Source organism: Chiloscyllium punctatum, chromosome 18 (genome assembly GCF_047496795.1).
Source record: "Chiloscyllium punctatum isolate Juve2018m chromosome 18, sChiPun1.3, whole genome shotgun sequence".
NCBI classification, from domain to species: domain Eukaryota; kingdom Metazoa; phylum Chordata; class Chondrichthyes; order Orectolobiformes; family Hemiscylliidae; genus Chiloscyllium; species Chiloscyllium punctatum.
In genome coordinates this window covers 82,094,551-82,108,946 of record NC_092756.1, presented here as the reverse complement: position 1 = coordinate 82,108,946, position 14,396 = coordinate 82,094,551, and the positions used below count along the sequence as shown (strand labels likewise).

Sequence of the window (14,396 nt, the reverse complement as noted above, 5' to 3'; positions counted from 1 at the left end):
GGCAGGTGGGAATAGTTTGGGATTGTGATCGGTGTGGGACAAAAGGTCTAGTTCTGTGCTGCATGACTCTCTGACTCTCCCGAGTGTAACCATGACCGATTCTGATCATGGGTTTGGCGTCTGCAACATTTTACCAAGATCCTGAGCACGTTGATTAGAAACTTGATTAAACTAGCAGAAGTGTTAAGAGATAAGGGGTGAATATTCTGTGATCATTAACACCTGGGTCTGGGAAGATTGTTGGTAGATCGTGCATTGATACAAAACAGAAAGTTCTGCAAACGCTCAGCAAATTCATTAGCCTCTGCACAGAGACGGGAACAGAGTTCACCTTTCACACTAGAGACCTGACCTCAGATCTGGAGGATCTCAAGACTTATGACAGGTTTGAAACGAGTAGAAAGGCAGGGAAAAAAGACAAAAAAAGCAAAAGGAAAGCTCTGTTAAGGAGCGGTTAAAGAACTAAGGGTTTATAATCGCACCACAGCCAAAGGTGTCATGGTAACGGGACAGATGAAGTAATTGGAGATAGTACTAGAGGAGGTGTAAATGGCAACAGCAGAATCATTAATACTAGTAAATGAGGATGGAGACCATGATCTTAAATTTTTGGACTCGGCGTTGAATCTGGAATATTTCTGTCAAGTAACAATCTCCGCTCCTCGGCCTTATTGTGTTGAGTTTCCCCACTTTCGTTTTGAAGTGAACACCTCAATTCCTTTGAAAGGACCTCACCTCACCGCTCCATGTCTGCACTGACAGACAGAAGGATGGAGGTGGGGTGGGGGGGGGGGGGGGGGGGGGGTGGGTAAGGAGTCACTCACCCTCAGTTTAAACTCATGCCTCTCCTCCAGGGTCATCGTATCGGCCTTCGCGATGACAGGAATGATGTTCATTATTTTTCCAAGCCGCTTCATAAACTCGACATCCAGGGGGCGCAAGCTGCAAGGAGAGACACATTGGTCAGGTGGTTGTGGGGGGAGGGGTAGAGCAAGCGGTGGGGTGGTGGAGTGGGGGAGCAGGGTAATGTTTGAGGCAAGTGTTTCCCGCAAGGAGACGAGAGCCTTTTGGACCTCAATCTGAAGGCCTTGCCAGGCTAGACAGTGACTGCCTGAAGGCTCGACACCACCACCCCCCCCCCCACCCCACACACACACAGTGGAAACCTCCCCTTTGCAGTGCAGCGGTGGTGGGAGTAATTTATTCTGGTCCCCTTTGGTTCTGAGGTCAGTCACCTTGACCTAGTCATGGACAGTTAGGTTCTTTTGACATTGCCCATTTGAGTTGGGGGTCACCACAAGGCAGGTTGCTCAGCCTTCTCCATCTCCTCCTGTCCCACCCCCCGTTCCCCCCCTGCCACCATCCCCATTCATCTTCCAATCCCGCTGCATCATTCCATTCGACTTTAGGCCTCCCTTCATCCAAGCATCCCAATTCCATCATTCATATCACTATATTCCTCCTCTCTCTACCTCTCTCTCTCTCTCTTCACCAAATGGGGTGGCATGGTGGCTCAGTGGTTAGCACTGCTGCCTCACGGGACCAGGGTTCGATTCCAGCCTCAGGGGACTGTCTGTGTGGGGTTTGCACATTCTCCCCACATCTGCGTGGGTTTCCTCCGGGTGCTCCAGTTTCTTTCCACAATCCAAAGCTATGCAGGTTAAGGTGGACTGATCATCCCTACAGTATGGAAGCAGCGTGAGTCCATGCTGACCCTCTGAAGAGCGACCCACACCCCTACCCTCCCTACCTTATCCCTGTAACCCTGCATTTCTCATGGCTAACCCACCTAGCCTGCACCATCTTTGGACCGGTTTGAAGGAAATATCAAACTAAAATCCATGTTTACTCTCAGGGAGAGCTCGTAAAGTGATCTGGAGAAGAACAAGGAATTTCTCCCCAGTATTTCTCATGGAAAAAAGACACTGGAATGGAAAACTAGCCATGAAGTGTCAGAACAGGTCCTCTTGGCTGACACTGCCTATCCTTGCTCCCATGTTCCTAAATTGTCCCAGGCAATAAACATTCCTGAATGAGCATCATTAACAGAGTCATTACCTCACTGTCGTTGGCAGCTGGCTATGTCCAAGTTGGCTGCTGTGATACAACAGCCACTGAACTTTACTAGCTGCAAAAGATCTGTGGACGTCCCAAAGTCTCAAAAGGCTGTATGATAATGGCAACTTGTTTAGTTTAGCTGTGACAGTGAGGGTGTGAACTGAGCTTGTTGCTCTCTGACCTTAGTTAGAGACTGTAAGCATTAAGTTACCATCCAATCTTTCGTAACTGGCAATGTATATCAACTTGTCTGTGAGGGTTATACCCAGAGGAAGGGATTTCATCACAGGCCACGTGTAATTCCTGGGGGGGGAGAGTCAATAGGCCCAGCTGTAACCAGAGTCAAGATTAGGGCGGTGCTGGAAAAGCACAGCAGGTCAGTCAGCATCTGAGGAGCAGGAAAATCGACATTTCGGGCAAAAATCCTTCATCAGGAACCTTGACTCTAATCTCCAGCATCTGCAGTACCCACTTTCACCTCCACTGTAACTAGTAATGAACATTGGTGGTTGTGTAGGACACTGTGCTAACTCCAAGAGTGTGAATGGTTCATGGGAAATCGAATTAAAAAGTTATCTCCACGTGATCTCGAGTCTGGCAGCCCATTGTAAGTAACATCTAACTCCTCACCGCTTCCAAAAATTGCCACCGCAAAAAACAGATTATGACCACTGGCATACATCAGGTGGTATCGAGTCAGGGCTAAACTGGAACAGCCAGGGGTGATGTGGCACGGTGCCTCTCAGCACCAGGGTCCCAGGTTCAATTCCACCCTCGGGTGACTGTCTGTGTGGAACGTTAAAAATCCCACAACACCAGGTTATAGTCCAACAGGTTTATTTGGAAGCACTTCCAAATATAACCTGGTGTTGTGTGATCTTTAACTTTGTACACCCCAGACCAACACCGGCGTCTCCAAATCATGACTGTGTGGAGTTTGTACATTCTCCCCGTGTCTGCATGGGTTTCCTCCCACAGTCCAAAGATGTGCAGCTTTAGCGGGGGGATTGGCCATTGGGAAATTGCCCAAAGTGTTCAGAGGTGTGCAGGTTTGGGTGGATTGGCCATTGGGAAATGCAGGGACAGGGTTGGTGGATGGCCCTGGCTGGGATGCCCTTCAGAGGGTCAGTCTGGACTTGATGGGCTGAATGGCCTGCTTCCACATGTAGATGATTCTATGACAGGCTCACTCTGTGTTGGAGGCAAAAGTGAGGACTGCAGATGCTGGAAACCAGAGTCTAGATCAGAGTGGTGCTGGAAAAGCACAGCAGGTCAGGCAGCATCCGAGGAGTAGGAAAATCGATGTTTCGGGCAAAATCCCTTCATCAGGAATAGAGGCAGGGAGCCTCCAGAGTGGAGAGATAAAAATAGGGTGGGGGGGGGGGCTGGGGCTGGGGAGAAGGTAGCAAAGAGTACAATAGGTGAGTGGGGGTGGGGATGGAGGTGATAGGTCAGAGGGGAGGGTGGAGCGGATAGGTGGGAAGGGAGATAGGCAGGTGGGACAGGTCATGGGGATGGTGCTGAGCTGGAAGGTAGGAACTGGGGTAAGGTGGGGAGGGGAAATGAGGAAACTGGTGAAGTCCACATTGATGCCCTGGGGTTGAAGTGTTCCGAGGCGGAAGATGAGGCGTTCTTCCTCCAGGCGTCTAGTGGTGAGGGAGCGGCGGTGAAGGAGGCCCAGGACCTCCATGTCCTCGGCAGAGTGGGAGGGGGAGTTGAAATGTTGGGCCACGGGGCGGTGTGGTTGATTGGTGTGGGTGTCCCGGAGATGTTCCCTAAAGCACTCTGCTAGGAGGCGTCCAGTCTCCCCAATGTAGAGGAGACCGCATCGGGAGCAACAGACACATTGGTGGATGTGCAGGTGAAGCGGGAAAATCGGCGTTTCGGGCAAAAGCCCTTCATCAGGAATAGAGGCAGGAAGCCTCCAGGGTAGAGAGATAATGCTCCTCAGATGCTGCCTGACCTGCTGTGCTTGTCCAGCACCACTCTGATCTAAACTCTGGTTTCCAGCACTCCCGGGTTTAGGCAGGACCTGGTGGATGAGCTGAGCATCCAGTGACACAGTATTCTGACTGAGGCCCATTGTTTAAATATGGCACCATCATCACCTCACGCGTTGCACGTTTTCTCTCCTTCTGTGATGAAGTTAGGTGAGAGAGAGAGAGAGAAGGCTCTGGTCGGTCATACAGGGACTGGCGTAAGACCATAAGTGGGCCATTTGGCCCATCCAGTCTGCTCCACCATTAAATGGTTGATCTGATAATACTCAACTCCACTCTCCTACCATTAACCTGGTTTCCCTTGCCTGGTTACAAATCTGTCTCAGACTTCCTTACACCTTGTGAGCCGGCCTAGAATTCGACAGATTCACTTCCCCCGGGGAAAGAGGAAATTCCTGCTCTTCTCTGGGCGGAACATTCTGGAATGCAGGATACGTACGAGTGGCCGGTGGGTGAGATGAAGTACAGGCAGCAATGCACCCGGGTGTCTGGAATCCGCTTCTTCCGAGCGATGTTCGCCTCTTCCTTCAGGAATTTTTCATATTGTTCACTGATGTATTTCTCAATGGGCTCCCAGCTACAACAGACCAAGGGGACATCAGAAACTGCAGCCCAGAGATTCGAACCCACCTCACCCCTGACGCCAACCCTCTCTCTCCCTCCCCAACCCGCGGGGGGGGGGGCGCAGTTATGGGGTCCGTGTATTTGGTGTGTCCCAATCCAAAAACCTTTCGCATTTTTAACAGACAGGTTCATCGAGGTCAACACTTTAACCACAATCGCGGCGAGGAATTGCAGAGGGCGGGCAATAAAGATTTGTACCTTTGTGTCTTACCCCTAATGGTCCGTATATTAGTCACCTGAGAGGGCCAATCTCGGAATAATGGGAGCTGTCCCTGGGAGGGAGTCACTCTCGGGATAATGGGAGGTGTACCTGGGAGGGAGTCACTCTCGGAATAATGGGAGCTGTCCCTGGGAGGGAGTCACTCTCGGAATAATGGGAGCTGTCCCTGGGAGGGAGTCACTCACAGAATAACGGGAGCTGTCCCTGGGAGGGAGTCACTCTCGGAATAATGGGAGGTGTCCCTGGGACAGAGTCACTCTTGGAATAATGGGAGCTGTATCTGGGAGGGAGGCACTCTCGGAATAATGGGAGCTGCACCTGGGAGAGAGTCACTCTCGGAATAATGGGAGCTGTCCCTGGGATGGAGTCACTCTCGGAATAATGGGAGCTTCATCTAGGAGGGAGTCACTCTCGGAATAATGGGAGCTGTATCTGGGATGGAGTCACTCTCAGAATAATGGGTTCTGTATCTGGGGGTGAGTCACTCTTGGAATAATGGGAGCTGTCCCTGGGAGGGAGTCACTCTCGGAATAAAGGGAGCAGTACCCGGTTGGGAGTTACTCTCGGAATAATGGGAGGTGTACCTGGGAGGGAATCACTCTCAGAATAATGGGATCTATATCTGGGATGGAGTCACTTTCGGAATAATGTGAGCTGTATATGAGAGTGAGACACTCTCGGAATAATGCAAGGTGTGTCTGGGAGGGAGTCACACTCGGAATAATGGCAGCTGTCCTTGAGAGTGAGTCACACTCGGAATAATGGGAGCTGGATCTGGGAGGTAGTCACTCTCGGAATAATGTGAGGTGTATCTGGGAGGAAATCACTCTCGGAATAACGGGAGCTGTATCTGGGAGGGGGTACACACGGAATAACGGGAGCTGTATCTGGGAGGGAGTCACTCTCGAAATAATGGGAGCTGTATCTGGGAGGGGGTCACACTCGGAATAATATGAGGTGTATCTGCGAGGGAGTCACTCTCGGAATAATGGGATCTGTATCTCGGGATGAGTCACTCTTGGAATAACGGGAGCTGTACCTGGGAGGGTGTCACTCTCAGAATAATGGGAGCTGAATGTGGGTTTGAGTCACTCTTGGAATAATGGGAGGAGTATCTGTGAGGGAGTCACACTAGGAATAATGGGAGCTGTCCCAGGGAGGGAGTCACTCTCAGAATAATGGGAACTTTACCTGGGAGGGTGTCACTCTCAGAATAATGGGAGCTATATCTGGGGTTGAGTCACTCTCGGAAGAATGGGAACTGTCCCTGGGAGGGAGTCACTCTCGGAATAATGGGAGCTGCATCTGGGGTTGAGTCACTCTCGGAATAATGGGAGCTGTCCTTGGGAGGGAGTTGCAATGTGAATGTAGATATCGTCCTGACTACGTTCCAGGTATACACCACAGACCTTTCCCCTCAGCCATCTGCCTTTGTCAAACAGATATTCCACTTGCCATTCCCACAGGTGCCAGCCCTGACAATGAAGATGACTACCTCACACGTGACCTTAGCTCGCCTGGTAACTGTCCTCAACCTTTCAGATCAATGACACTCTGTAAAGACCTTTACTGAACACGCAGCAGGCAGGGTGTGGCAGTGAGTGTATCGCTGGCCAGACTGTTACATACCAGTTATCGTTGTTAATCTGGTCTCCGAAACCGGGCGTGTCGATCACTGTCAACTTCATCTTCACCCCCTTCTCCTCAATAACTGGAACAGAGGGAGATGGTCAGTGCACACCGGGATAGGGAACGCTGTGGTTAATAACCAGGGAGATGGTCAGTGCACACCGGGATAGGGAACGCTGTGGTTAATAACCAGGGAGATTGTCAGTGCACACCGGGATAGGGAACGCTGTGGTTAATAACCAGGGAGATGGTCAGTGCACACCGGGATAGGGAACGCTGTGGTTAATAACCTGGGAGATTATCAGGGCACACCGGGATAAGGAACACTGTGGTTAATAACCGAGGAGATTGTCAGGGCACACCGGGATAGGGAACGCTGTGGTTAATAACCGAGGAGATTGTCAGGGCACACCGGGATAGGGAACGCTGTGGTTAATAACCGAAGAGATTATCAGGGCATACCGGGATAGGGAACGCTGTGGTTAATAACCGAGGAGATTATCAGGGCACACTGGGATAGGGAAAGCTGTGGTTAATAACCAGGGAGATTATCAGGGCACACCGGGATAGGGAACGCTGTGGTTAATAACTGGGGAGATTATCAGGGCACACCGGGATAGGGAACTCTGTGGTTAATAACCGGGGAGATTATCAGGGCACACCGGGATGGGGACAGCTGTGGTTAGTAACCAGGGAGAGTATCAGGGCACACCGGGATAGGGAACACTGTGGTTAATAAACAGGGAGATTGACAGGGCACACCGGGATAGGGAACGCAGTGGCTAATAACCGAGGAGATTGTCAGGGCACACGGGATAGGGAATGCTGTGGTTAATAACCAGGGCGATTGTCAGGGCACACCGGGATAGGGAACACTGTGGTTAACTACCGGGGAGATTATCAGGGCACAGCGGGATAGGAAACGCTGTGGTTAATAACGGAGGAGATTGTCAGGATACACCGGGATAGGGAACGCATTGGTTAATAACCAGGGAGATTATCAGGGCACACTGGGATAGGGAACGATGTGAGTAATAACCGAGGAGATTATCAGGGCACACCGGGATAGGGAACGCTGTGGTTAATAACCAGGGAGATTATCAGGGTACACCGGGATAGGGAACGCTGAGGTGAATAACCGGGGGAGATTGTCAGGGCACACTGGGATAGGGAACGCTGTGGTTAATAACCAGGGAGATGATCAGGGCACACCGGGAGAGGGAACGCCGTGGTTAATAACCGAGGAGATTGTCAGGGCACACCGGGATAGGGAACGCTGTGGTTAATACCCAGGGAGATTGTCAGGGCACACCGGGATAGGGAACGCTGTGGTTAATAACAGGGGAGATTGTCAGGGCACACCGGGATAGGGAACGCTGTGGTTAATAATGGGGGAGATTGTCAGGGGACACCGCGATAGGGAACGCTGTGGTTAATAACGGGGGAGATTGTCAGGGCACACCGGGATAGGGAACGCTGTGGTTAATACCCAGGGAGATTGTCAGGGCACACCGGGATAGGGAACGCTGTGGTTAATAACAGGGGAGATTGTCAGGGCACACCGGGATAGGGAACGCTGTGGTTAATAATGGGGGAGATTGTCAGGGGACACCGCGATAGGGAACGCTGTGGTTAATAACGGGGGAGATTGTCAGGGCACACCGGGATAGGGAATGCTGTTGTTAATAACCGAGGAGATTGTCAGGGCACACTGGGATAGGGAACGCCGTGGTTAATAACCGGGAAGATTGTCAGTGCACACTGGGATAGGGAACGCTGTGGTTAATAACTGGGAAGATTGTCAGTGCACACCGGGAAAGGGAACGCTGTGGATAATAACCAGGGAGATTGTCAGGGCACACCGGGATGGGGAACGCTGTGGTTACTAGCCGTGGAGATTATCAGGGCACACTGGGATATGGAACGATGTGGTTAATAACCTGGAAGATTGTCAGGGCACACCGGGATAGGGAACGTTGTGGTTAGTAACCGAGGAGATTATCAGGGCACACCGGGATAGGGAATGCTGTGGTTAATAACGGGGGAGATTGTCAGCGCACACCGGGATAGGGGACGCTGTGGTTAATAAAGGGGGAGATTGTCAGGGCACACCGGGATAGGGAACGCTGTGGTTAATAACGGGGGAGTTTGTCAGGGCACACCGGGACAGGGAACGCTGTGGTTAATAACAGGGGAGATTGTCAGGGCACACCGGGATAGGGAATGCTGTTGTTAATAAGCGAGGAGATTGTCAGGGCACACTGGGATAGGGAACGCTGTGCTTAATAACCGGGACGATTGTCAGTGCACACCGGGATAGGGAACGGTGTGGTTAATAACCGGGGAGATTGTCAGCGCACACCGGGATAGGGAACGCTGTGGTTAGTAACCGAGGAGATTATCAGGGTACACCGGGATAGGGAACGCTGTGGTTAATAACAGGGGAGATTGTCAGGGCACACCGGGATAGGGAATGCTGTTGTTAATAAGCGAGGAGATTGTCAGGGCACAATGGGATAGGGAACGCTGTGGTTTATAACCGGGAAGATTGTGAGGGCACACCGGGATAGGGAACGCTGTGGTTAATAACAGGGGAGATTGTCAGGGCACACCGGGATAGGGAACACGGTGGTTAGTAACCGAGGAGATTATCAGGGCACACCGGGATAGGGAACGCTGTGGTTAATAACCGAGGAGATTATCAGGGCACACAGGGATAGGGAACGATGTGGTTAATAACCAAGGAGATTATCAGGGCACACCGGGTTAGGGAACGCTGTGATTAATAACCGAGGAGATTTTCAGGATACACCGGGATAGGGAATGCTGTGGCTAATAACTGAGGAGATTATAAGGGCACACCGGGTTAGGGAACGCTGTAGTTAATAACCGAGGAGATTATCAGGGCACATCGGGATAGGGAATGCTGTGGTTAACAACCAGGGAGATTGTCATGGCACACCGGGATAGGGAACGCTGTGGTTAATATCCGAGGAGATTGTCAGGGCACACCGGGATGGGGAAAGCTGTGGTTAATAACCAGGGAGATTATCAGGGCACACCGGGATAGGGAACACTGTGGTTAATAACCAGGGAGATTATCAGGGCACACCGGGATAGGGAACGCTGTGGTTAATAACCAGGGAGATTGACAGGGCACACCGGGATAGGGAACGCTGTGGTTAATAACCGGGGAGATTGTCAGGGCACACCGGTATAGGGAACGCTGCGGTTAATAATGGGGGAGATTGTCAGGGGACACCGGGATAGGGAACGCTGTGGTTAATAACTGGGGAGATTATCAGGGCACACCGGGATAGGGAACTCTGTGGTTAATAACCGGGGTGATTATCAGGGCACACCGGGATGGGGACAGCTGTGGTTAGTAACCAGGGAGAGTATCAGGGCACACCGGGATAGGGAACACTGTGGTTAATAAACAGGGAGATTGACAGGGCACACCGGGATAGGGAACGCAGTGGCTAATAACCGAGGAGATTGTCAGGGCACACGGGATAGGGAATGCTGTGGTTAATAACCAGGGCGATTGTCAGGGCACACCGGGATAGGGAACACTGTGGTTAACTACCGGGGAGATTATCAGGGCACACCGGGTTAGGAAACGCTGTGGTTAATAACGGAGGAGATTGTCAGGATACACCGGGATAGGGAACGCATTGGTTAATAACCAGGGAGATTATCAGGGCACACTGGGATAGGGAACGATGTGAGTAATAACCGAGGAGATTATCAGGGCACACCGGGATAGGGAACGCTGTGGTTAATAACCAGGGAGATTATCAGGGTACACCGGGATAGGGAACGCTGAGGTGAATAACCGGGGGAGATTGTCAGGGCACACCGGGATAGGGAACGCTGTGGTTAATAACCAGGGAGATGATCAGGGCACACCGGGAGAGGGAACGCTGTGGTTAATAACCGAAGGAGATTGTCAGGGCACACCGGGATAGGGAACGCCGTGGTTAATAACCGAGGAGATTGTCAGGGCACACCGGGATAGGGAACGCTGTGGTTAATACCCAGGGAGATTGTCAGGGCACACCGGGATAGGGAACGCTGTGGTTAATAACAGGGGAGATTGTCAGGAACACCGGGATAGGGAATGCTGTTGTTAATAACCGAGGAGATTGTCAGGGCACACTGTGATAGGGAACGCCGTGGTTAATAACCGGGAAGATTGTCAGTGCACACTGGGATAGGGAACGCTGTGGTTAATAACTGGGAAGATTGTCAGTGCACACCGGGAAAGGGAACGCTGTGGATAATAACCAGGGAGATTGTCAGGGCACACCGGGATGGGGAACGCTGTGGTTACTAGCCGTGGAGATTATCAGGGCACACTGGGATATGGAACGATGTGGTTAATAACCTGGGAGATTGTCAGGGCACACCGGGATAGGGAACGTTGTGGTTAGTAACCAAGGAGATTATCAGGGCACACCGGGATAGGGAATGCTGTGGTTAATAACGGGGGAGATTGTCAGCGCACACCGGGATAGGGGACGCTGTGGTTAATAAAGGGGGAGATTGTCAGGGCACACCGGGATAGGGAACGCTGTGGTTAATAACGGGGGAGTTTGTCAGGGCACACCGGGACAGGGAACGCTGTTGTTAGTAACCGAGGAGATTATCAGGGTACACCGGGATAGGGAACGCTGTGGTTAATAACAGGGGAGATTGTCAGTGCACACCGGGATAGGGAATGCTGTTGTTAATAAGCGAGGAGATTGTCAGGGCACAATGGGATAGGGAACGCTGTGGTTTATAACCGGGAAGATTGTGAGGGCACACAGGGATAGGGAACGCTGTGGTTAATAACCAGGGAGATTGACAGGGCACACCGGGATAGGGAACGCTGTGGTTAATAACCGGGGAGATTGTCAGGGCACACCGGTATAGGGAACGCTGCGGTTAATAACCGGGAAGATTTTCAGGGCACACCGGGATAGGGGAGGCTGTGGTTAATAACAGAGGAGATTGTCAGGGCACACCGGGATAGGGAACGCTGTGGTTAATAACCGAGGAGATTATCAGGGCACACCGGGATAGGGAACGCTGTGGTTAATAACCGAGGAGATTATCAGGGCATACCGGGATAGGGAACGCTGTGGTTAATAACCGGGGAGATTGTCAGGGAACACCGGGATACGGAACGCTGTGGTTAATAACCGAGGAGATTATCAGGGCACACTGGGATAGCGAACGCTGTGGTTAATAACCGAGGAGATTATCAGGGCACACCGGGATAGGGAACGCTGTGGTTAATAACTGAGGAGATTGTCAGGGCACACCGGGATAGGGAACGCAGTGGTTAATAAGCAGGGAGATTATCAGGGCACACCAGGATAGGGAACGCTGTGGTTAATAACTGGTAAGATTGTCAGTGCACCACGGGATAGGGAACGCTGTGGTTAATAACTAGGGGAGATTGTCAGGGCACACAGGGATCGGGAACGCTGTGGTTAAAAACCTGGGAAATTATCAGGGCACACCGGGATAGGGAACGCAGTGGTTAATAAGCAGGGAGATTATCAGGGCACACCAGGATAGGGAACGCTGTGGTTAATAACTGGTAAGATTGTCAGTGCACCACGGGATAGGGAACGCTGTGGTTAATAACTAGGGGAGATTGTCAGGGCACACAGGGATCGGGAACGCTGTGGTTAAAAACCTGGGAGATTATCAGGGCACACCGGGATAGGGAACGCTGTGGTTAATAACCGGGGGAGATTGTCAGGGCACACAGGGATAGGGAACGCTGTGGTTAATAACCCGGGAAGATTGTCAGTGCACACCGGGATAGGGAACGTTGTGGTTAGTAACCGAGGAGATTATCAGGGCACACCGGGATAGGGAACGCTGTGGTGTATAACCGAGCAGATTATCAGTGCACACCAGGTTCGGGAACGCTGTGGTTAATAAAGGGGGAGATAGTCAGGGCACACCGGGATAGGGGACGCTGTGGTTAATAAAGGGGGAGATAGTCAGGGCACACCGGGATAGGGAACGCTGTGGTTAATAAAGGGGGAGATAGTCAGGGCACACCGGGATAGGGAACGCTGTGGTTAATAAAGGGAGAGATTGTCAGGGCACACCGGGATAGGGAACGCTGTGGTTAATAACGGGGGAGATTGTCAGGGCACACCGGGATAGGGAACGTTGTGGTTAGTAACCGAGGAGATTATCAGGGCACACCGGGATAGGGAATGCTGTGGTTAATAACGGGGGAGGTTGTCAGCGCACACCGGGATAGGGGACGCTGTGGTTAATAAAGGGGGAGATTGTCAGGGCACACCAGGATAGGGAATGCTGTGGTTAATAACGGGGGAGGTTGTCAGCGCACACCGGGATAGGGAACGCTGTGGTTAATAACGGGGGAGATTGTCAGGGCACACCGGGACAGGGAACGCTGTGGTTAATAACAGGGGAGATTGTCAGGGCACACCGGGATAGGGAATGCTGTTGTTAATAAGCAAGGAGATTGTCAGGGCACACTGGAATAGGGAACGCTGTGGTTAATAACCGGGACGATTGTCAGTGCACACCGGGATAGGGAACGGTGTGGTTAATAACCGGGACGATTGTCAGTGCACACCGGGATAGGGAACGGTGTGGTTAATAACCGGGGAGATTGTCAGCGCACACCGGGATAGGGAACGCTGTGGTTAGTAATCGAGGAGATTATCAGGGTACACCGGGATAGGGAACGCTGTGGTTAATAACAGGGGAGATTGTCAGGGCACACCGGGATAGGGAACACTGTGGTTAGTAACCGAGGAGATTATCAGGGCACACCGGGATAGGGAACGCTGTGGTTAATAACCGAGGAGATTATCAGGGCACACAGGGATAGGGAACGATGTGGTTAATAACCAAGGAGATTATCAGGGCACACCGGGTTAGGGAACGCTGTGGTTGATAACCGAGGAGATTGTCAGGACACACCGGGATAGGGAACGCTGTGGTTAATAACTAAGGAGATTATCAGGGCACACCGGGTTAGGGAACGCTGTGGTTAATAACCGAGGAGATTATCAGGGCACATCGGGATAGGGAACGCTGTGGTTAATAACCAGGGAGATTGTCATGGCACACCGGGATAGGGAACGCTGTGGTTAATATCCGAGGAGATTGTCAGGGCACACCGGGATGGGGAAAGCTGTGGTTAATAACCAGGGAGATTATCAGGGCACACCGGGATAGGGAACACTGTGGTTAATAACCAGGGAGATTATCAGGGCACACCGGGATAGGGAACGCTGTGGTTAATAACCGAGGAGATTATCAGGGCACACCGGGATTGGGAACGCTGTCGTTAATAACCGAGGAGACTATCAGGGCATACCGGGATAGGGAACGCTGCGGTTAATAACCGGGGAGATTGTCAGGGCACACCGGGATAGGGAACGCTGTGGTCAATAACCGGGGAGATTGTCAGGGAACACCGGGATACGGAACGCTGTGGTTAATAACCGAGGAGATTATCAGTGCACACTAGGATAGCGAAAGCTGTGGTTAATAACCGAGGAGATTATCAGGGCACACCGGGATAGGGAACGCTGTGGTTAATAACCGGGGAGATTGTCAGGGAACACCGGGATACGGAACGCTGTGGTTAATAACCGAGGAGATTATCAGGGCACACCGGGATAGGGAACACAGTGGTTAATAAGCAGGGAGATTATCAGGGCACACCAGGATAGGGAACACTGTGGTTAATAACTGGTAAGATTGTCAGTGCACCACGGGATAGGGAACGCTGTGGTTAATAACAGAGGAGGTTGTCAGGGCACACCGGGATAGGGAACGCTATGGTTAATAACTAGGGGAGATTGTCAGGGCAC

The 14,396-nt window shown here is 51.7% G+C and overlaps 1 protein-coding gene across 2 annotated transcripts in view; it reads right to left on the bottom strand.

The window, feature by feature from the left end:
• Window positions 1-14,396, bottom strand: part of septin3 (septin 3) — a 95,956-nt gene that overhangs the window by 16,216 nt on the left and 65,344 nt on the right. For both annotated transcript variants that reach the window (XM_072588581.1, XM_072588580.1), the window contains exons 4-6: window positions 6,532-6,613; window positions 4,498-4,635; window positions 825-942 (exon numbers count right to left, since the gene is read on the bottom strand). In XM_072588581.1, coding sequence (XP_072444682.1) covers window positions 825-942; window positions 4,498-4,635; window positions 6,532-6,613 — 338 coding nt within the window. The remainder of the gene's footprint in view (window positions 1-824; window positions 943-4,497; window positions 4,636-6,531; window positions 6,614-14,396) is intronic.